Here is a 23,612-nt window from a genome sequence, read left to right on the forward strand (position 1 = left end):
ACCAGAATCACCGAGAAGCTCTAGAGAGGCTGTTTTCTTTAGGCTGCAGCTGATAATAGAAGATGCTATTCCAGAACTAGACTCCCTAGTATTGATGAGAATAATAGGGTCCCAGAAGAGCAGAGGCCAGGTGGTAACTCTTAACCATCAGAAGCAAGGTGGATGTAATTACCGAAATGAGTCATATTATTGGAATGTCACCCAGGGAGGTCTGACCTGAAGCTACCTATGAAGGTAGCTAATAGGTCATGTTGTTTCTAGGGCCAAGATAGACTGTAGTCAATAAGAATATTTGCTTAACACATAAAATCAAAAGAGATCAAGAATGGATGAAAAGAAGGCTGAGGTCAGCCATCGCGGTAGAAAATCAGGATTTCTTGCCCAGTTTCCAGACATGAGTCAATTCTCAGATCCAGAACCCATTGACAGCAAAAGGGGTTGGGTTCCCATGTGAGAAGATACTGCAGCATCATAATAAGTATATATACTCTAGAGATTCATCAAGACCTATGGCTATTTACCCAGGTAACTACATATGGGGAAAGGGAAATACCCAGTTCTTTCAAGTGCTGTTGGATATAAGGTCAGAGGTGATCCTAATACTGAGAATCCAAAGTGCCATCATGACCCCTTTTAAAATAGGGGCATATGTAAGTCAGGTAATAAGTTGAGTCCTGACCCAAGTTTGTCTCACCATTAGTAAACTGAGTCCATGGATCAACCCAGCGATCACTTCCCCAACTCCCAAATGTATAAATAGAATGGACATTCTTAGCAATTTGCAGAATAATTACATTGGATATTTGACCTGTAGAATAAAAGTAATTATAGTATAAAAGGCCTCCAGACCTCCATGTTCTCATATGTAAAATATGTGTAAGTCCCCAAAATTGCACCATCTGTTCAAGATAGTACATCAAAGCCCTGTGCATTCCCTAGGGGGAATGGCAGACTGGTGCCAACCTAGAAGACATAAAAGATGTAGGGGGGTGGCCCCCATCGTATGCTTATTTAATTTATCAGTCTGGCCCCTGAAGAAGTGGGTCATTGGGGAAGACAGGGTACTGCCGCAAACTTAGCCAAGTAAGACCCCCAACTGCAACTATTTCTCACTATAGTAGATTAATACATCTTCATGTGTATGGTATTCAGTTATTACCCGGCAAATACGTGTTTTTGAATACCCATCAGAAAGAAGGGTCAGAAACAGCTGACATGTATATGCATTGAAAAATAATATACATTCACAGTTTGTGCCTCTGTCACAGTGTAGGCCAAAGGGACCTAAACCATCTGCCAATTATGCAGAATTATATTGATGACATCGTGTTATCAATGCTGAGAGGTGGCAAATTCTTTGGATGCCTTGGCAACATTCATGTGCTTCAAGGAGTAGGAGATTAAAAACTACAAAGATTCAGCGACTTACCACAATGGTGAAGTTTTTAGGGGTCCAGTCATCTGGGCATGCTGGGTTATCCTATCTAAAATCAAGGTCAAGTTTTTGCACTCTGTAACTTATACAGTTAAGAATAGGCCTCTTTGGGTTTAGGAGAAAGCATATTCCACCCAAAAACTGATCCGTTTATTGGGCGACACAGAAGGATCCTCCAATGAGTGGGGTCTATAACACTCTTCCAATAAATCTCTTATACTAGAATTCCCATCTCAGGCTCTGCATCCAGGGAATGTGACCTGAGACAGGTGCTTCAAATGAAGCCAAGTTGTTCAGAGCCAGAAAACAGGGCACTTGGGTCTTAGGTCTACTGAGTTTTCTTCTGGCCAAGTGATCCAGGCATGTTATTTTGCCCCTCCAGGCCTCCATGTTCTCATATGTAAAATATAGTATTAGTGTCGGTTCAGCATTTCTTAACCTTATTTCATCAGATAACAGACATGACAGAAAAGATTTACATGTATGACATACTCCCAAGGGTGTGCCCCTCAGCACGCATAAGAGAAGCTGCAAGTTATGTGCAATTCCCAGCAGGCTGGCTGTGACTCCGTCCCTCCCTCCCACTCAAGAATCCATATTGGAATGCAGTAGGGTAGATACGGGATAATGTGGTAGGGGTAAGCTTGATGTTGTTCTAATTGGTTTTTAAAAACATTATTCACAATCTATAGTACTTTAATGTGTTTTTTAAAATATTTTCAACGAATTTCACAATGTCTTGACAACATGGTTCAGAACTGGTGGTTAAAAATGCTCTTTAAGATTACTTTCCACCTCCAAACTTTTAGATTCTGAAAATGAGTCCCAGAAAACAGAGTTCCAAAACTATGCTTCTATGTCAGTGCTTCTCTGATACTTGAAGCAAGAGCACTCATTTGTATATAAAAATTTGAATATAAGTTGAATGGACATTTGATAGGAGCTTCACCTATTGTGACCCCTATATGGAGTCATTCACCCCATATTTACTAATTGCTTACTCTTGTGCTATTTCTAAGATTCTAGAAGTCTAAATTGTGATGAGTTGATTAAAATTTAGCGCCTTTATAGTAACATTGCAAAGAGTACAATGTTAAGTGTTAAAAAGTGCAAATTAATAAGTGTTAAGAGAGAAAACGGTTCTGTGATCAGAGAATCTTGGGTCAATTAGGGATAATAAGATTTATTTACTGCACAACTTCTCAAGTCCTTTAATCTAATTTGTCAATATGTCTTGTGAATCTCCAGGAGAGAAATTTAGTTGGCAGTGTTTCCCAAAGATTTTGAACATGGAACTTCATAGAACAGATGTTTCCAGGAACACACTTTGGAAAAGTCTGTTCTACAGCCATACCAGGTTTCAATGGCTCCCAAGTAGTCTGAGATACTTCTGCAGTGATACCATCTGTGCTGGCTTACCCACCACCAAAAGAATTATGCTCCTGAGTGATATACAGTGCTGTCTACTGAGTGTGCTTCACTGCCCTTCCCATTACTTCCTTCCACATGTGTAGTCCAGATTCCATAAAAGCAAATAGTGGATCCACTCTAGAAAGTGTATTGTTACCCCTCTGACAGATATTTGTGGGGTAATGTAGTACCAGCAGTCAAAATACCCAGTTCTGGACCTTGCTCTGGCACCCAGTAGAAAGGTGACCAGGGGTTAGAGACTAAGAATGAATGAGATACAATCATTAAAATAACAGTGGTTTTGTTCATGAAATGAGTTGATTCTTTTTGAGTGTCACTTAATAGATGTATTTTTTTTAAATAAAACAAAACACCTACTGCATTTTCAGGCATATAACCTAAGAGCAGCTCGAAGATGAGAACCTGGAAAGTAATATTATTAATGATTCCATTTATGGAACACTCTATGCTTGAACTATGCTAAATATTTTACAATCAGATCTTCGCTCATAGGCCATCTCCTCAAAGAAGTCTTTCCTTACTGTCCTATATCAAATTGTTTCCCTGTCGCTCTCCATATCCTAATCAGGCTTTATGCTTTATAGAATGTATCTCTCCCCAACGTTATGTTATTTTTCTGCTTAGTGTTTATTTCCCCAGCTAGAATTTAAGCTCCATGGGGACAAAGGTTTTGGGTATTTTGTTCTGTTCTGTATCCCTAACATTAGAACAGTCCCTCAATCAAGTATTTATACAAGGAAGATATAAATGAATGATCTCTGGAATTCCAACCACAGCCCTGTGAGCTAAGTCTTATTATTATCTCCATTTAGTAATTGAGGAGACTGGGCCACAAAGGCATTCAGCCACTTGCTCAAGGACATAGTAAGTGGTAGAGCCTGTATTCAGATCTAGGTGTGACCCACGGCTTCAGCCACCAGGCTATACAGCCTTTTAATGAATACAGTGTTGCTTCTCAGAAGGTGGTATCTGGCCTCCGGTGGTGACTCATTAAAATGTAGATAATTGGGGTTCACTCTGATACATTGAAACAGAATGAGTGAGGGAGGGCTGGAGGAGAATAAAAGGTAGGAAAAGGGAGGAGGTGGAGAGAAAAAAAAAAAGCACATCTGTCTCAGATATCAGTTCCAGAATGGACCAGTCTGACCCCTTGGGACTCTTGTCTGAACCCTCCCAGAGAGCTGAAAGAAGGAGCTGTTTTCACAGGGGCTCAGTGACACCTGGGATGCTTTGTTGCCCAGATAAAAAGGTACTAACCATTTGGCCCCTTTCAGGTTAGCAGCTCTGACAGCACCATGAGACAAAGCCTTGGCCCAGATGCCAAGATTGCATGGAGCCCATGCAGGGAATCTTGGGAACTGGACATCATGAACACAGAGACTGGATGGAAAACAACAGAACTGTATGCAGATGCCTATGGAACATCCCCTGGGGGCTCCCAGAAAAACTTGGAAGGTGGGCAGCATTTGCTAGGGTCTGAGGTCCCATGTTTAAGTAAGTGTGGGCAAGTGCTAGCTACCGACGATTGAATTGTTATTGTTACAGTGATTCCATCAGTACCTACAAATACTATTTTTCCTCTTCTAAGGTCCCTGTTTTCCTTTGTCTGGCTGGACCTCGGGGGTTCTACTGCCTCAGGTCATGCTGGCCTATTGCGCTTTCACCCTGATGTGAACCAGAGGGCACGACAAAAGTTCATCATTGATCTCGTCCTCTCTGGAACTATCTGTAATGCGTAATGCTCTGGTGCTTTTAAACAGGAAAAAAGAGGTGTGGGGAATAGAAATGACATGGAAGGGTTCAGAATCAGCTCTGGAGCCCACCTCCTGGCGTCCCATAGCTATGGACATGAGTGAGCTCCAGAGAGAGAAACGAGCCCTTTGTCCTCCCCTTGGTCTGGGCCCAGTGACCTTGCTGAGCCTAAATTCCACAGTGTCACAGGATTTGAGTGAAGTTGCCCTTGATTTCTAGTAGCTGAGCTTTCTTGAGAGGTCCCTCCAGTATTGAGCTGTTAACTCAGCACTCCTTTATTTACATATTAGTTAGATGAAGTACACCCACTCAGATTGTGAAACACCATTCATTGTTTCTGGCAAGCTGCTCTTGTTGTCAAGAAGTCTTATTCTGAGGGATTCAAAAGTGTTTCATAGCAATGTCAACTCTGTAGTTATGGCCCTAAGTAAAAACCTTGACCCGAGAAATGAGAAAAACTCCCGACAGGTGAGGTAAGTAATTAAGCAAGGGACTGCATTTTATTGTGTAAATTATAGTACATTTACTGTAAAGCTAAACTTCCAATAACCCTTATAAAGTCCTCACAGGTAATGACTTAACCATGAATAGTGAATTCCAGGGCTGCAGAACAGAACACGTTTGTCCTTTAAATGCTATTGGGAAAGAGAAACTAGATTAAAATTGAAAAGTGCAGTTTTCCCAGGTTCCAGTCATTGAAGGTTTGGCTTGGGTTCAGGGGTGGAATCCTGGTTTTCCCCCCCAAACCTCCCTAGTACTGTATGCAAATCTTAGGTGTAGCAAGAGTTGGGCATGAAATCAATTGCAGTGTTGGAATGTTCGTAACATACGTGTGACTTGGTAGAATATTCTCTCTTTTCCTGGACCATTTTGCTCCTCATTTCCCTGGAAATGAAAGGCCTGTGACCCATTGCTTTCAGACCCACAAGGTTGCCCAACTCCAGGGGGCACTGTGACCTTATGTGAATGTTGTCCCCTAGAGCTGTGCAAAATGCCAACCCCAATTCCTTTGTAATGGAGCCATTCATACTACCACCTGCAAAAATGGTGTTCATTCCAGCTGGATATTCCATTCCACTATTCTTTTCTCATGGCCTGGTTCAGGTTAAATGATGTCTTTAGCCTCAGTCTGTTTTTTTTTTTCCTGTGCGTCATTCAAAGATGGGACCTTTCCTCCATACCAAGGGATGTGATACACAACATCTAGCACAAGGGAGGTTGAGGGGTGAAAAAGAGAAAAGGTTCTAAGTTGCTCCAAAGAACCTGGAAAAGGTACGAGAATTTGTTCTCGAAAAGGTGTAAGAATTGTCTCTGTGATAGAAAATAATATCTTAGCTCCTGCATCTGGTACTGGGTGTTAATAGACTTTCACATGAAATGAAGGCATGGTGTTCCTGGCAGATGATGAGAAAAGCAATGTGTCCTCCTCACCCACACCTCCCAAAGGAAATAGGATTTTGTTATTTTTGCAACAGGACTTTACTTACAAAAGCAGTTGGTTCCCTTAGGAAGTATGCATCCAACTAATCCTCCACATAAATACTTGGCTTCAACAGAGAAAATAAGTTTGTCATATTCAGCATAAAGCTTGACTGCACTTGCCTCCAGGCCTTTGAACAAGCCAGGCTGTTTTGCCCATAGGCACCAGAGGCATAGTGCCTAGGCTGGGGCCCAAGAACGTTTTAAGAGCTGATTAAAATACCTGAGACCAGGGGGAAAAAAAAGAAAAGAAAGGAAGAAACGTTTCGCTTCCAAAATATGGCAATTGTGAAATCAGAATTTTAAAATGTTTAGTGACATTACTGCAAATTACAGCATATGTCAACTTTGGTAATTAAATTCAGTATTCATAAGCATCTCATTACAATTAAAACTTATTTGTGGATTAGGTTTTATTACTTAAAATTTCTCATGGGTACCCAATGATGGCTGAGAAATCATAATCAAGTGTGAATCAGAGGAGTTACTCATAGAAAAGAATTTCAAAAGCCAAAGTAGAAAATACCTTTCAAATTTGTTTGGCCCCCAAATTAGGGTAGACGTGAGTCTCTTTGAAGGTTTGATAAGATGTATGTGGCGCTGCCTAGGACTTAAGAGGATCCTCAGGCGGCCCCGTATGTGGGGCATTTCCCCTGCCTGGGATACTCTTCCACCGTCTCTACAACCCTTGTTCTTTCTCTGATTTAAACCTTTAAAGGAAATTCCCTCAAGAACTTTTCTTTGTTCGGCTCCACTGGTCTCCTTGACTATTTCTTCAACAATCACAGATAGAAGGACTTTGTATTTGCTTGTGTTACAGACAACTTAATATTTCTTTATTTTTCTTTTGAGGGCTTTCTTAAATTTATTTTATGTATTGATGCTGTATTGCAACTAAAATGAGAGCCTTGGAACGGAAAGCATTTATTCATTCATTTACTCATTCAAAGAAGCCACCATGTGTTGGGTGCTTGGGAGACAAAATTGAATGAAGCACAATATCTGGCCCCTTCCTTCTCGACGCTCACAGTCTAGGAAAGAAGAAGGGTTTGTTAACCCTTTTTCAACTATGAACCTATTTAATTCTCAAAGCAATCCTATGAGGCATTATTATTATCCCCACTTTACAGATGAGGACATGAAAGCACAGAGAAGTGAAGTAATTTGCTCAAGGTCAGTTGCACAGCAAATAAGCAGCCGAGCCAGGATGTGAACCCAGACAGCCTCGCTCCAGAGCCCACGCCACTGTCTAGGGTACGAACTGAACCACGTGAGATCAGTACCAGAGGGGTTCGTAGAAAATGCTACATAACTAATCATGCACAGGAAGGATGAAACAGGCAGGGAATTCTTCACAAAGGAGATGATATTTGAATCACTTTGTATGAAACAGGAATTTGCCCATCAGATAAATTTGGAGTACGGGATTGAGAAATGTTTTCCAAGTAGAAAGAAGAGCCTATTCGTCATCTGTACGTATTAAAAAAACCAAACAGATCTGAAGACTTGTTTTGGGAAATGCAAATAGCTTATTTGGCTGGAACTTTATGTGCTTGGAGAGGGTTTACAGAGATGGGGTTTTAAAAAGAAGCAAGGGAAACACAGACTTGGTTATTTTGAGGAGCTTGGCTTTTGTTCAGCTTTGCCTTCGGTCAGTTAAATGTTGATGGCCTCTCCCCGCTTCCACCCATTCAAAACCACGAAAGATAAACTTGGTAAATTCGATATGCAAAAGAAATGTTTTTAATATGCTTGGAAAAAAATGACACAAAGTCAAAAGTCAAACAACAAACTAGGATAAAATATTTGCACTGCACAGACGATTTTTCTAACATACTAAGTGTGTTTACAAATCAGCAAGAGAACTACGTGTGGTGATGCATGTTAACTAGATTTATTGTGGTGATTATTCCACAATATATACAAATATCGAGTCATTATCTTGTACACCTGAAACTGATATAATGTTATGTGTCAGTTATACCCCGATGAAAAAAAAAATAAGAAAAAAAAAAAAAAGACCAACACATCGAGACAAAGGACCCGAAGAGACGGTTTAAAGAAAAGACATCTAAATATTTGTAAAGGTGCTCTGCCTACTTACAATAAGAAAAAATCAAATGAAATCAAGAGTAAGATATAATTGTCATTGTTGGTTTGGCAAAAATCAAAAAGTCTGGCAAACACTGGCCCTGCCAGGGTTTGGGGAAGCAGCCCCTCTCATACACTGCCGGTAGGAAGATAAACTGGCACAGCTTCTATGAGGATAATTGGGCAATATGCATCCAAATTACACAAGTGCATATTTTTTAACCTAACAATTCCACTCTGAGATATTTATTCTGCAGGTATATTCACACATGGATATGATGTTGTACATACAAGGACACATATATTACAACATTTTTTGTAATGGCAAAAGATTGGGAGAAAAAACCTAAGTGTCCTTCACTAAGGAACTGGTTAAGTCCATTATGACGCATCCATACCATAGAATTCTTTGATGTCTTTAAAAAGAGCAAGTCTGTCCTGTATGTATTGATGTGGCAGAATCTCTAACATATAGTGAAAAAAGCAAGGTACAGAGCAGTGGGTTAGGTTTATTACCATTTGTATGTGCATGTGTGTTGAAGGAAATATATGTACACATAGGCTTGAACGTGCATTAAACACTTCTAGAGGAATCAAAAGAAATTTATAACACCAGTTGCCTCTAGGGAAGGAAAATAGGTAGCTGGGGAGAGAGGAATTATGAAGATCTACTTTTTTTTGTACAATCGTGGTGTCTTTGGCATTTTTTGGCAGTGTGTTTCTTTTTTTTTTTTTTTTAATTTTTACTGGAGTATAGTTGCTTTACAGTGTTGGGTTAGTTTCTACTGTACAGCAAAGTGAATCAGCTATACGTATACATATATCCTCTCTTTTTTGGATTTCCTTCTCATTTAGGTCACCACAGAGCAATGAGTAGAGTTCCCTGTGCTATACAGTAGGTTCTCATTAGTTATCTATTGTATACATAGTATCAATAGTGTATATATGTCAGTCCCAATCTCCCAATCCCTCCCACCCCCCTTCCCCCTCAATATCCATATGTTTGTTCTCTATGTCTGTGTTTCTTATTTTTAGGGTTTTTTTTGCATACCTTATCTGATTTTTAATAGTGAAGTTTTAAAATTTTGGTTGACCGACTCCCACCCTTCACCATTACATTGTTTTGCATTTGGTAGGACGATCAATTGAGATACATGTTTCATAGTTTAATTTTCCATAAAACTCCAAGCTAAGTTATCTCCTTGCAGGAGGGAACAGAGGGAAGAGCTTGGCCTCAATAAGCTGGAGCTGCAGGTTGAAGATGGCTCGGGGAGTTGGCTGCTTCTGTCCACTTGGTGTGAGGCCAGATCCTCGGCCTCCCTTGCAGGTGGGGCAAGTGAGAAAGATCATGTGTCGGGGCGCTGGGGGGGAGGGGAACGTGTGCACCAGAGTTCACTGGGAGTCTTTGATTTAAACACTTTTCCAAACCCTGGCTTTCTGGTTACTTAAACCCAGAGACAAAGATTGTGAAACTCCTGTCTGGCTTTGGTTTTGGTTACAACCCCGGGTATGTGTTCACTGACACATTCCGGCATGGACGTAATCTTCGCTAACCTTAATTGGAGCAAAGCTCAATTTTGCTGAAAGGAATGAATTTATATATCTATTTTTTAGTGAAGTATCTGGTATCAGTCTGAGTGAAGTATCTGGTATCAATCTGCTTTGCTTTCATATGCTTATGTCACCTCACCAAAGGACTGATTTCCTCAGCAAATAAGAACGAGTGCAGAAGACCCAAGTGCCCAGAGACTGTGTTTAGGCCTCTCAAGGTATAATTAATAAAGACAATAAAGGATCAAAGGTGATTTTCAACTGACAAGGCCAGGCCCTTCTAATTAGTGAAAACTGCCCAACTGCCTTGCAATATTTTCTTTGCCAGGAGACAACTCCTATGCTAAATGTTTAAGCGACTTCTTGTTGATCTGGTTTCGGAGGATTAAGTTCAGTGTAATTTCATCTTTCCCAGGTGTGAGACACTTGTGTGTGCAGTAATATGATTCTGTACTGTCAGGGAAAACAGTGTGTCTTTGTCAGCACTGTTTGACAGAGTCAAACCCCTGAATCACAACCTCACTCTCGACAGGCCTAAATTCTGTGTGGTTACCACTTGCCCCTCTGCTGAACGCTGCAAGGCTTCGACTGATGGCTTGCAGGCACACAGGTCAACGGGGCAGAGATGGTGTGTGCCAGCAGCCAAGCTGGACTTCAGAAAACATTTCCTTTCTGATTCCTTTGGATTCGGCGTCTAAGGGCTGAGCGATACTACCTCTATTTTCATCAAGGGTTAAAAAAAAACGCTCAGTAATTAATTTGTGTTTGTGTTAGCTAGTAGTGAAGTCAAGTGTTTTTCTGATTCTTTGGGTAATGCTCTCACTGATGATTTCCTGATGAATGTTTGCATTTTTGATATGTGATATGTACCCTGATATAAAACGTATTAGCTACTGTTTATTAACAATAATAGCTAAATTTTATTGAGTTCTAAGAGTCACGTACTGTTCTATGTGCATACACGGATTATTGCTTTGATGCCCACCACTGTAATTATCATGTCTATTTTACAGATTGGAAAGTGAAATACAGGGAAAGTTAAGTAACCTGACCAAGAGCTCAGGGCTAGTAAGTGGTGGACGTGGGATTCGAACCCAAGATTCTGAGTTTAGCATTTTAGCACATAACCTCAAAGTTATCTACCATCATTTATTATATGCCAGGCACATGACAACCCTGAAAGGTGATGATTGTCATCCCCATTTTACAAGTGGGCAAATAGAGTCTCAGAAAGTTTAAATAAGTTACCCAGGTCACACAGGTAGTAAATGGTTAATGCTACCTAGCTGAGATCCAGATCTGAGCTCTTAACTCACAAATCATGTGACCAGGAAAGGTGAATCTATTCTTGTCTTGGTCCACGCGGAACCTAGCACTTGCTATGGACAGACAGAAATGGGCCGTATGGCTATTTGTCTGTACCTGTCCACACAGAGGGGAACTGGAAATGTGAGACAATTGTATTCTGAGCTGGGGATTACAGAAATTTATTTTAAGTCTTGCTGTCTTACAGGAGCAAGGAGCGAGAAGAGTCTTAAGGGATGGAACCTTAAATATCATAAGTCAAACCCCACAGTTTCACAGATGAGGAACTAATGCTTCAGAGACAGAAAGCAACTTATACAAAGTCACAAAGGAAATGTTAGTGGCCTTGCTGGGCTTAAAGCCAAAGTCTCCTGACACCCAGCATAGGGGGTCTTTCTTTTACACCTTTTTGTTTCCACAGAGTTTTCCTGACTCTTGTCCTACAAAAATACAGTGTGGGCCTGTTTCCTCACTGTGTGGTTTAAGGTCAGTGTGTTCCTCAACATTGCACATTAAAGTTCCTTATCTGAAGTCTCTATATAGGTAGCCCAATCCACATGAATTTGCTGCTTTTATGATTCAAAAAGATTGAATTTAGTCAGCTTCTTAAGATTCTACTTGATGGTTTTTTATTGAGAAAGTAGCAGCTAGCCTAGTCTGCCTTGAACTTAGTACATCAAGAAATCATATTCTCTTATTGAATTACTTCTTTGTCCAAAGGCATCCCCTAAACTTATGTGAATACTTTCTAGTCTTTCTTTTCCATCCAGAAAGAAACATGTAACAACTTGAGAAGAAGAGAGGAGGGTCATCATAGGTAGGACTTGCCCAAGGCTACCAAGTGTGATGAGCCATTAATAGCCTCTGTGTTCTTGGCAATTAAACTTTAAGATATTTCTTCACTCCACCATCATGACCACCAAAACCAGGTCGAGCTTCTTTATCATACATTCTCATAGCACCATAGCCCTCTTTTTTAGCACTCTTCCATTTGCTTGTGAGATGATGTGACAAATTTCTTCCACCTCCCTAAGGGTAGGAACCTGACTGGTTTTGTTCATTCTGCACCTCCAGCACTTAGCACAGTGTGCAGCACATAGTAGCTGCTCAACAAATACATGTTGAATGAATGAATAAACAAAAATAAAACCATAATACTTTGTTTTATTCCTGTCCTCATCATCCAGCAACCTAATGTTAGAATGTTTTATTTAAATTTAAATCCAACAGTGGAAATCTATAGGAAGATCCCATCTTAATACTTTGAGAGGCTCACCTGTCCCATGCTAGCCAATGACCTATACCAGATATCAATGTATGCAGAAGGCAGCCCTGGAAAAGACACCCCTTGAAATTTCTTTGTGTGACCATGAAGCTAGTATGTAGATTTAACTTAAAATTTGGATCTCAAGCTTCAGAGGGCTTTAAAACCCATCAGCTAGACATCACCACAAACATTTGGTCATGATGCTTTCTCATCATTGGGGTGAATATTCTGACAACTTCCCTCACCACCCTGACTGGCACATATGCACACACAGCAGGTCAAAGGCAGACCCTGTGGTAAATCCAGCTACGTAGACACGGGCTGGTAGAGCCACTCCAGCAAACAAGGGCAGGGGTTGCAAGTGAGAGGAGCAGAAATGGAAGGTCCAGTCTCCCCCAGTGGAGTTAGACCAACTGGGGCACAGTGGAAGATGCTCTGGAATAGATTTGGGACAGGAGCCCATTACTGTCTAGACTTTCTTTGAGAAAATGATCTTACCCTAGAGTTAATCCAAAGCGTGTCAGAGATTTAGAAGGCCAAATCCACACAAATAACCTAGATGTTGCCATACCTGCATTCCAGAGTAGGACCTGATGTGAAACCTGGTGTCACTGCAGAGACTTTTAGTGATTGTTTATTTGCCTAAGCTAAGGCATAGAAAGAATGATCTTTCCCCAGCTGGAACGAGGACAGTGTGACCTTGCGCCATAACTACTCTTAACTACCTTGTAATCTTCTACTTATGATCAGTATCTGCGGGCTGGGCGTACTAGATGTCTTTCCCCTGACATCTCAGCAGGGCTTATGACCCGCTCTGCTTCTGGAACATGAAAAAGCCAGGCCCTGAGAAATAGAGACAGATTGCTTGCTTGAGAAGCCAACTCATCAAACAGGACTTTGTTTAAGTAATTGGTCTAAGTTTAGGTTGAATTTGACAGCAGCACAGCCAGAATTCTCTGTCTCTGTCTTTTTACTACTGAACTTCTCCAATTAGTGGTCTATGCCTGCTTCTCAAGGTCTTCTCCTTGACCCTCTGACGTTAGCCTTCTATTTTTCAGTCTTTCCCAAGTTTGGCCATCTCCTCATTTGGATCCAGGTTTGTTGGTTCTTTCTACACTTGCCCCTGCTGTTTCTCTTACTGGTTCCCTGCTACTATCCCTGCCTCCAGAGTCTAAGTAAGGGCAAGAGAGAAATATTTTGTAGCCTTCTAAATTGAGGTGAGTCCGATGCTTGATTTATTCGTATGCTGCTCTGGTTATGAGACAGAGTCCCATTCAGCCCCAAGTTCTGAGTTGTGAGGGATACTTTGCTTAAATTCCCAGCTCTGTGACTGAGCACATCCCCAAAGTTAAAAGGTTCAGGCATTTGGGCACTGAATGGGGGACCTAAATTGCTATTACAAGTGTCCCCTTTATTGCATCTTACCAGACGGGTGCATAGTGGGAGATTCTCACTCTGAAGTACATAGACACTGGAAGGGTTTATGAGGAAGAGCATATTGAATTTTGAAGCTTAAGGACTTTAGACAAATTTCCTAGAATGCACCAATTCTCCTTTTTGCCAAATTCAAAAGTGCCCCCCAAAAAGCAAAATAAAAAAACAAACTACTATTTATTAAGCAGTATACTTGACACTTGCATATGTGATCTCATTTATGCAGTCCTTAAAGGAGGCATTTCCATCCCCACCAAAGGCACATCACCAATAAATGGTGGAGGTAAGACTCAGAGTTATGTATCTCTGAGGCTAGAGTTCATGTTTTTAATAATACTACCTATACTTTTTTTAGCAGCAGATATTTTACCTTCTCTCTCCCTTTGAAACTCTCACATCTTAAACTAAATGCTATGCTCTTCTGGTTTTCTACCTACTTCCTCTTTTTCTATTTCCTTTGCTGGTTTCTCTTCTCTCTTCTACACTCTAGAATGTGCCCCGAAGTTTAGTGTTCCTCCACACCCTTGGAAAGATCATCTATACTCATGGCTTCAATGAACACTTCCACGATACCATCAGAGTCTAAATACCAGGATAACAGAGACAAGATCTGTCTTATTCTCTGGAGAATCTCGAGCATCCTGCAGAGTACTTGACACACAGTAGATGTTCAATAAATATTGTTGAATGAATGAATGGATGAATGGATGGAAGAATCACTGATCTGCTGAAAATTCTCCCACATTCTTCTTCCCAACATCTAGACCCATATCTCCGGCTACCTACTGGATATTTTCACCATAGTTTCCTGCCATTGCTATGAAATGGCAGTAAGAGTTTGGTGGAGCCATTGAGGGTTTAAACAATTTTCTGGGGCAGCCACACCCTTTGGACTCTCTCATGGTTTACCATTGGAGGCAGCCTCATTACCGTAGTGGGTTATAGACGTTCTACAGGGGAGAATAAGAGCTTGGTTCCTTCCAGTGATGTGGGTTTGGGCTCCTTTGAGAAGGCCCAGTGCACCTGCTGGTTGGGGTCCTTGCTAAGTAGACATGGATGGAGAAAGATTGCTGTATCTGAAGCCACTGGTAGCTCATTTAAGGGTGACAATATCACCACACTCGTTGGGTAAATGCATCTTTGTGTTCAGCGCCCAGGGAGACTTAATGCCAGGTCAAGTCTAGGCATGGAAGAACAATGAGCTCATAGCCATGAAGAGTCATGATCCTATCAGGGCCTTCAGATCTGACTCTTGGTTCCTCTTCCTGCTACAAGTCCTCAAATATTCCTGTAAACTTGGTTATGAGTGCCAAAGTTGGTGGCTGTCCTTAGTTATTACGGGTGCAATCAGCTGAAGATTTGTTTAGTCTGAAATAATTAACCAAATGACTTGTGGGAGGTGCTATCAGAGAAGCACATAGAAGCTGGATGACATCTACTGCCTGAGTTGTCCTGTCCACTTAATTGTCTCATACCTGTTCTACAGTACGTGCCCTGTGGTTGGCATTAACGTGTGCTTCAAAGATCTTTACACTTCATGCTGCTGTCATAGGTCTCTCCTCATGCTTCTACCTCAGACCAATTTGACCCCAGTTTTTCAGTCTTCCTGCTTCAGGCACCTGAGCAGCCAGCCAGGCCATTTGCCACTGCCAGTGAGTCTGTATATATTTTAACCTTGAGCCACTTCTTTTGTCCAAGCAAAGTGGGTGACCACATTCATCACCTGACACTCTCCCCAGGGGAAGCATCTTTGCCTCACCACTATTTTTCTAGATTACCCCTGGGTGAGGATACAGTGCAGTCTATGACTATTTTTGACTTCTATGCACATGCTAACTTAACCATCCATAAGTCAAGCCCAGGCTTTTTCCTCTTCTGTCAGCTGGTTAAGGAACTCACCACATGACCATAGGTGTGAGATAAGGGAGAAGTGCTTGTGCCACAACGAATGTATAAAAGCCTGAGCTCTCTGCTATTGCAACTGCCTCGTGACCTCTGGCCCAACTCATGCTTGACTCCAGGGGTACCACTGCCACCTTATGAACTGTGGATGTGCCTAAGCGACGACTTGGTGGGTCTGACGAAACCCAGCTCGTGATGATGATGGGTGTTCTGGACGCATGGTCACCTGGTGTATCAGTCAGGGTTCTCTAGAGAAAGAGAACCAATAGAATGTGTGTGTGTGTGTGCGTATATATATATATATATACGCACACACACATATGTACACACACACACATATATGTATATACACATTATACATATACACACACACATATGGACGTGGAGAGAGAGATTCATTTTAAGGAACTGGCTCACACAATTGTGGGGCTGTCAAGTCCAAAATCTGCAATGCAGGCCAGCCAGCTGGAGACACCGGCTAAAGCCAGTGTTGCAATCTTGAGCCCAAGGGTCTCTGGAGGCAGAATTTCTCTTTAAAGCACTTCAGTCTTTTCCCTTAAGGCCTTCAACTGATTGGATGAGGCCCACCCTTATGTGGAGGGTCATCTGCTTTACTCAAAGTCTACTGATTTAAATGTTCATCACATCTAAAAATTACCTTCAGAGCAACATTTAGACTGGTGTTTTCCCAGCCCTCTGAGCACCATAGCCTAACCAAGTTGACACATAAAATTAACCATCATCCTTGGTGTCTCTATGAGACACACCCAGGAGCACACTGTGGTTTTTCAAAAGGCAAATAATCCTCCATTGCAGAAGCCCGGGACCTGCATAGTGATTCTCCCACTGGGACTTGCCATAAACTACACATGATAACTTTTTCCACCACGAATTCTCAAATATCATAGGGTCCTGTGGGTCCTATGGCCCAAGTAACAGGGCTGCTTCCACCACAAGCTGGAGCTGCTGCAGAATTCTTTCCTGCTCTGGGTGTCACTCAAAGCTGGCAGCCTTCCAAGACAACCAGTGTATATGCTGGAGCAGTATTCCCAAGTGTGGAATATGTTGCCTCCAGAACCCAAAGAGATCTATGAGGCATTGTGCTTCCTTCTTCCTAGTGGGAGGTATAAGATGTAAAAAATTGTCTTTCACTTTGGATGGAATATGCTAGCATGCCTCTGACCATTGGACCTTTAGCATTTTTCCTCATGTGGTAAGCTCCTGAATCTTCATAAGATTTATCTTGCACCACTGGAGCAGATGCTAGTTAGCTAGTTCTTGCTCACCTGGCTCGTTTAGCATAATGTCATCAATGTAGTGGGTCAACACCATGGTCTGTGAGATATACAGGAAGTCCAAGTCTCTTTGGACTATATATTGAGAGTGAGCGCTAACACAGCCCTGGGGGAAAACTATTGCCTATGTCACATGAAGGCGAACTGTTTGTGATCCTCTTTTCTGATATAGAAATTGATGGCTCCATAACATGTATCTGAGGCCACATTAATCTTCTTTAGCAAAGATGCCATATCTGTCATGGCAGCTGCAGTTGGGTTTGTGATAGTCTACTGTCATCCTCCAGGACATACGACCGATTTCTGTAGGGGACCCAATGGATGAATTAGGTGGAGATGAAATGGGGATCTCTACCATGTCCTTTAGATCCTTAAGGGTGGCATTAATTTCTGTCATCCCTCTGAAGATATGAATTTGTTTTTCATTTAATATCTTGGCTGGGAGCAGGATGGGAGTAGGTAGCAGTTTCAAAGGTTTCTACTTGGTCTCCTCTACTCTGATAGATGGTTTTTACCCCACAGGCCAAGGATCCAATGTGAGGGTTGTATCATCTCCCAACTATGTCTGTTCCAACTATACATCTGGAATATACAATGGGCCCACAGTCAGCCAGAACTTGGTCAACAGTCTGTTTGTAACCGGCTCTTCTGAACCCACTGTAATAGAGAGGCCATGATACTTTGGGTCTCTAGCTACCAATGTTACCTCAGACCCTGTGTCCAACAGTGGTTAAGTGCTTGAGTATTCCCCCTTCTCCTACAAAATAAACCAACTCTCCCATAACCAGTCTTACATCCCAGCTTTCTTTGTCAAGCACCCTTGGAATTCATTCCCACAAAACTCCCCTGGTTCCTGCTAGTATCTGTAGCTATGTGTTGCAACTCCTTGGGCGTCCATTTCCTCTCTAACCTGACCTAGCAAAAACACTGGCTGGGTTATTCTGTGACTTAACCCTACTTATGCGCCTCGTGGCCAGGAGGGGAGGTAGGGACAGATCCTGGGGGATGCTGTCTGGAGGGGGGAGAGGCAAGGGAGGAGTGCCAGCTCCTAATAGGGAGGAGAGTTCACTTCTTCAGGCTCAGAACGTTCCGGGAATCTGGGAATTAAAGATTTTCAGGGACATCACTACTGATATCTCCTCTGAATGTGTCGAGGTCCCATTCTTTCCTAACAAGAGCCTTGACCTTGTTATGGCAGACTGGCCTTAATTGCGAGTTGAACATTCTTTGAATCTGAGATGCTCTGATAATTAAAACCTGGACCTGTTCTTCAGCTTGCTTTGTTTTGCTACTGCGGGAGATGAGAGTCTCCTGGCTACCAAAGAAACCCTCTGGCTTTCACCGTTGGCTTTCAATTGCCTATTAATCACTGTCAGCCTTTTGTTATCTTTCACTGAAGCAATAATCACAGTAGCTACCCAGTCCCATTGTCGTTATGGTGACTATTTGCTCCATAATTTTCAAATGCCTGATATACCGTGTGTGCTAGTGTTTTCTCTTCCTTGGTATTCAATCCTACTTTACCATTGGTGAAAGTTCACAACTGGACTGTCCCCTTGTGTCAGGGGCTATTTGCTCCAACTATCACTCGATGGGGTCAGCAATGCCAACGTGGTGGTAAGAGATTCAGCTCTAAAACTCTATCTTATACCTACTTTCTCAGATCACCCTTGCTATTAACTGTCACAGGCTGAGTACCGCGGGAAGCAGACTCTGAGACTGAGTTTGGTGTACAGGATATTTATTAGGTGGTGTCTTCAGGATCAACACATGTGGTTAGGGTGACAAATTCATCCTGGTTTTCCTGGGATGTTTTTTATTTTAGCACTGAAAATCCAGCATCCTAGGAACTCCCTCAGTCCTTGGAAAACCGGGACTGTTGGTAACCTTACCTGTGGTAGAGAGGGGACAGAAGCAGGGTTGAATGAAGGGAGAAGCCAAGCTGTAATCCAGGCCTGATGGCCTCAGCTAACCCCATAGACAAAGAATTCTGGAATTAAATTTGCCCTTCAGACATGTCCGGCATCAGGCTAAAATTTCCAGGCCTTTATACTCCTGTTGCCTCAGACATTGGATGTGGGCTGCCCTGGGAAGGGCATGGCCTTGGGTGGACAGTCTCTGAATGGGGCTGACAGCTAAAGGCTATCTGCTGACAGCACTTCTAGGAGTCCGGGCCACAAACCCTTCCATGAAAAGGGATCTATGTGTTGCATCCCTGTGTCTAATACAGCTGTATGTAGATATATTCTTATATTTGCATAGACTATCTGTGGAGGAATGCACAGGAAATTGGTATCAGTTGTTACCTCCAAAGAGAGGACATAGGTGACCAGGGGAGCAGAGTGGAAAGAGGAAATGCTCTAAGGAGATAGTCCTTTGTACAGTTTGAATTTTTCTATCATGTTAAGTGTATATGTACATTGCAAACATGAACTTGAGTTGAAATATCGGTAAATAAATAAAAATTAAAATAAATTAAGAAATAATTCAGGACCTAAGGAAATAAAATGTTTTGTTTTTAAAATACTTTCATTTGGCAGATATTTATGGAATACTTATTACATGCCAGGATCCTGGAGACCCAAAAGTGAAATATAGATAAAACCCCTGTTCTTATGGATCTGAAAATATACCACATCCCTAGTTAACCAAATGGGTACAAATATTTAATTCTACCAAGTTTATATTCTTATTTTTCAATCCAAACCAACATATCCATTTGGGTTGTATGAGATGAATAGTAATATTAATAAACTGGTTTGTTATGGAATTGCCACCTGATTTTACACAAAATCCAAAGAGTATATCCACAACACAGTGTTTTACAACATTCATTTTGTTTTAGCCTTAACATTAAGCTTTGATGTTAATGCCTGTGTTTCTATTTCTTCCTTTCCCTCCCTGTTCTCCCAAATCATCTTATTATGCAAATTTTATATGGTCCTGAATCTTTTTCAGAATGAGTGTGGGTATATATAAATGAAATATAAATGCTCTAACACCGTATTTATGGTCTATGCTGTGCTGAATATAATAAGGCATATGGGATCAACAAGGTTGAAGCAGAGCACTAAAAATTTATGGTACCATGTAACCAGAACACCAATAAAAGCAATACTACTACTAATAAAAATGCTAGCAGTTAGCTTTCTTCCAGTATTTGCACCAAGCATCACTGTTAATCATTTACTTCCTTACAATTCCATGGGGTTGCTCTTCTTCCTTTAAGACGTAGGCCTTAGAGAGCATTTGCTTCTGAAAGACCCTGTTTTTAACAAATTTAGAAATCTTATCCAGTCTGAAGCTTTCTTCAATAACCCATTGTTTTATACAGTTGGAAATATAGCTTAACAGGTGGAAACAATGAGGGCTTGTGAAGCTACTAAATCAGCCCCCCTCCCTTTTTGCAATAAAGAATGAACATGTGTCCATTTTCAGCTTTCCTCCCAAAGTTTTCATATAATTCTAAAGCTTTCTCATTAGTTGTGAGGACTTACCCTGACTGCTTTAAACAATGTGCTGAAAAAAAACTGTGTACCAACCAACACATATATATACCAATATACCAATATCATCTCTCTATTTACCAATTTTGTAGGAAGTAATGTGCATACAAAACTCAGGTCCCATTCACATTAATGTGAGTTAGCCTTTTTATTTCCTACAACTGCATAGCATCTACTCTTAGGTATTGTACCAGTTAAGACTCTGTTAGGAAAGAACTCATCTCAAAGTAACTTAAGTTAAAAAAATAAAAAGCAAATTTGTTCATCCCTTCTGACTTGAAGGCTGAGGTGAATCCAAAGGCATGACTGAAATGAGGCACTGAAACTCACTATTTCAGTAGACAGTTCTTCATTAGAACTTTCTATTTCTATATCTGCTTTTAATGCTTCCCTTTGTGTGTTGGTTTCATTCTCTTCAACCAAATACACCTTTCCTCCATGTGGTAGGGAAGGTGGACCCTGGCAGCATTCCTTGAATCAGGAACCTCATAATTGGAACCATCCCTGTGGGCAGGGGTATGGTGCCCCATGATTGGCCAGGCCTGGGTCATGTGCTGAAGCTTGCAGCCAGAGGGCAGGCAGGGTATTGTGATTGACAGTCATTCCAAAACTTAATGAGATGGCCAGGATGTGGAAGCGGGTCCAATGAATGAAGGGAAATGGGCAGACAGTTCAAGCAACAGCTTACCACTCCATGAGTGCCAATACTTGAGTACTGAAGAAGTACTGAGTATAAAAGAAGAGTAGCTGAAATTAGGAGTCAAAAGATCCTTAGTAAATGTCAGCCAAGATATGGAAGAAAGTTAAGTGATTCTTCTCAAGGTCAATGTAAAAATATTAAGAATGCTAACACATAGATGTCAGGAGAGAAAGTATAAGTCAGGACAGAAGATTAAAAGAACAAAATAAAAGACATATGTTCAAAGAATAAAAAGGAAGAGAAACAAGAAAAAGGCAAGAGGGGGAAAAAAGTAATAAAGAATAAAATCTCCCTTGTTAAGAAGGATGGGCAGGAGGAATTGAAGGAAAGGAAAAGCAGTAGGAAAACTTCAGTCCTAGGGTGTGAAAGCATTAAGAAAGATTACAAGTGATAATAGATACTTTAATATATTGTGGATTTGGTTTAAGGTAAAGTTTTTATTTCATATTGGAACTATAGGTGGTGATTTTTTTCTTAAGTAAATAGGAAAAATGCCTCAAGAATATGTGAATGGCACGGCATGATTGAAGATTAACAGCTAGAGGTAGTTAAGACCTGGCTTAAAATCACACTTATTTGTAAGTTTGGTGAGTCAGAATCACTGTAAATGCTAAATGGTAATTCTTATGAAGTTACCTGGGGGGAAAGTATTATCCCTCACATAACACAGCAAGGTTTTAATAGGAATTCTTGGCTGGGAAGGGAAATCACTGGAAGTAAGAATTCAATATTGCTTTCTGGATAAAAAGAGGTAAAGGAGAAAATTACAATAGGTTCTGAAATTTAGGAAAATGGAGGAAAGAAGTTTTTTTCAGAGACTTTCTATAAAAAGCACATGTGATGCTGCATTCCAACAAAACTTTATTTACAAAGACAGGTGATGGGCCAGATTTGATACATATTATCACAGATACCTAACTGCAAGTAATTTTGGGCATTATTTTAAAAGATGACTTTGTGTTTGCCTTAGAAATATGCCTTTGATCATCAACAAAGTGAAAGGCAATCTACTGAATGGGAGAAAGGTATTTGCAAATCATATATCTTACAAGGGGTTAATATCCAAAATATATAAATTACTCATACAGCTTAATAGCAAAAAACAAACAAACAATCCAATTAAAAAATGAGCAGAAGATCTGAATAGACATTTTATCAAAGAAGATATACAGATGATGAACAGGTACATGAAAAGATTCTCAAGATCACTAATATCCAGGAATGCAAATCAAAACCACAGTGAGCTATCACCTCACATCTGTTAGGATGTGGAGAAAAGAGGACCCAAGTGCACTGTTGGTAGGACTGTAAATCGGTGCAGCCACTATGGGAAAAAGTATGACACTTCCTCAAAAAATTAAAACTAGAACTGCCATGTTTCAGGAATTTCACTTCTGGGTATTTATCTAAAGAAAATAAAAACACTAATTTGAAAAGAAAAAAAAAAAGCACATGTGATTGCTGGTATGACATTGATGAATATAGATTGAAATGAGTTTATTCATTCCATTTTGTGATAAGATCACTCACTAGTTAGAGATGCCATGCAATTAAATTAAATACAAAATTGCTAAAAACAAGGGAATTGAAAGGGCAGAATTCTACCTGACATCCTGTAAAATGAATGGCTTTGAAAGTGTCATTGGAGAGTGTCACTTAGGTGCAAATCCTTAGAGGTTGGAATTTAAAACAGAATGAACAGGGGCTTCCCTGGTGGCGCAGTGGTTGAGAATCTGCCTGCCAATGCAGGGGACACGGGTTCGAGCCCTGGTCTGGGAAGATCCCACATGCCACGGAGCAGCTGGGCCCGTGAGCCACAATTACTGAGCCTGCGCGTCTGGAGCCTGTGCTCCGCAACAAGAGAGGCCGCGATGGTGAGAGGCCCGCGCACCGCGATGAAGAGTGGTCCCCACTTGCCACAACTAGAGAAAGCCCTCACACAGAAACTAAGACCCAACACAGTCATAAATAAATAAATAAATAAATAAATAAATGAACGTGAATTTCTAAAAAAAAAAAAAAAACAGAATGAACACATTTCTAGGTTACATGAGACAGAGGTTATCAGTATCCTCATACCCATGAAGAACTATTAGAAGAAAATGGAAAGGGCAGAAATATACAGGTTCATCAACTTGTATAAGTTCATTCTTAAGAATTGTAGAGGGAGATAGGGAAATAATTGCTTTTTTAATGATATCCTATATATGTATAAATGAATCACTGTGCTATACACCTGAAACTAACACAACGTTGTAAATAACTATTCAATTAAAAAAAGGTTAAAAAAAAAAACCAGATAAGTCAATCTGAAAATGTCCCTATGTACATTATCTTGAACAATTAAAAAATTTAGGAATCAAATGCATATATCTACATTTGCTGAGAGATATTTGTTCATCCAGGTTGGGCAAATGTCACAGAATTTAGAGTCAAAGGCCTAGGACAAATTCCCACCTCTACC

General features: G+C 40.9%; 1 protein-coding gene across 11 annotated transcripts in view; it reads left to right on the forward strand.

Annotated features, from left to right (window-relative positions):
- LOC309636876 (uncharacterized protein) overlaps positions 1-23,612 on the forward strand; it is a 47,597-nt gene that overhangs the window by 16,253 nt on the left and 7,732 nt on the right. For 2 of the 11 annotated variants that reach the window (XM_082410606.1, XM_082410609.1), the window contains exons 2-3: positions 4,141-4,321; positions 9,397-9,515. In XM_082410606.1, coding sequence (XP_082266732.1) covers positions 4,141-4,321; positions 9,397-9,515 — 300 coding nt within the window. Of the gene's footprint in view, positions 1-1,491; positions 2,068-4,140; positions 4,361-4,454; positions 7,141-9,396; positions 9,516-11,465; positions 15,923-17,464; positions 22,844-23,612 lie in introns of those variants that run through there. The other 9 variants (XR_014250251.1, XM_082410608.1, XM_082410607.1 and 6 more) reach the window with 9 other exon arrangements.

The sequence above is a fragment of the Balaenoptera physalus genome (genome assembly GCF_965194825.1).
Source record: "Balaenoptera physalus genome assembly, chromosome: 10".
Taxonomy (NCBI): domain Eukaryota; kingdom Metazoa; phylum Chordata; class Mammalia; order Artiodactyla; family Balaenopteridae; genus Balaenoptera; species Balaenoptera physalus.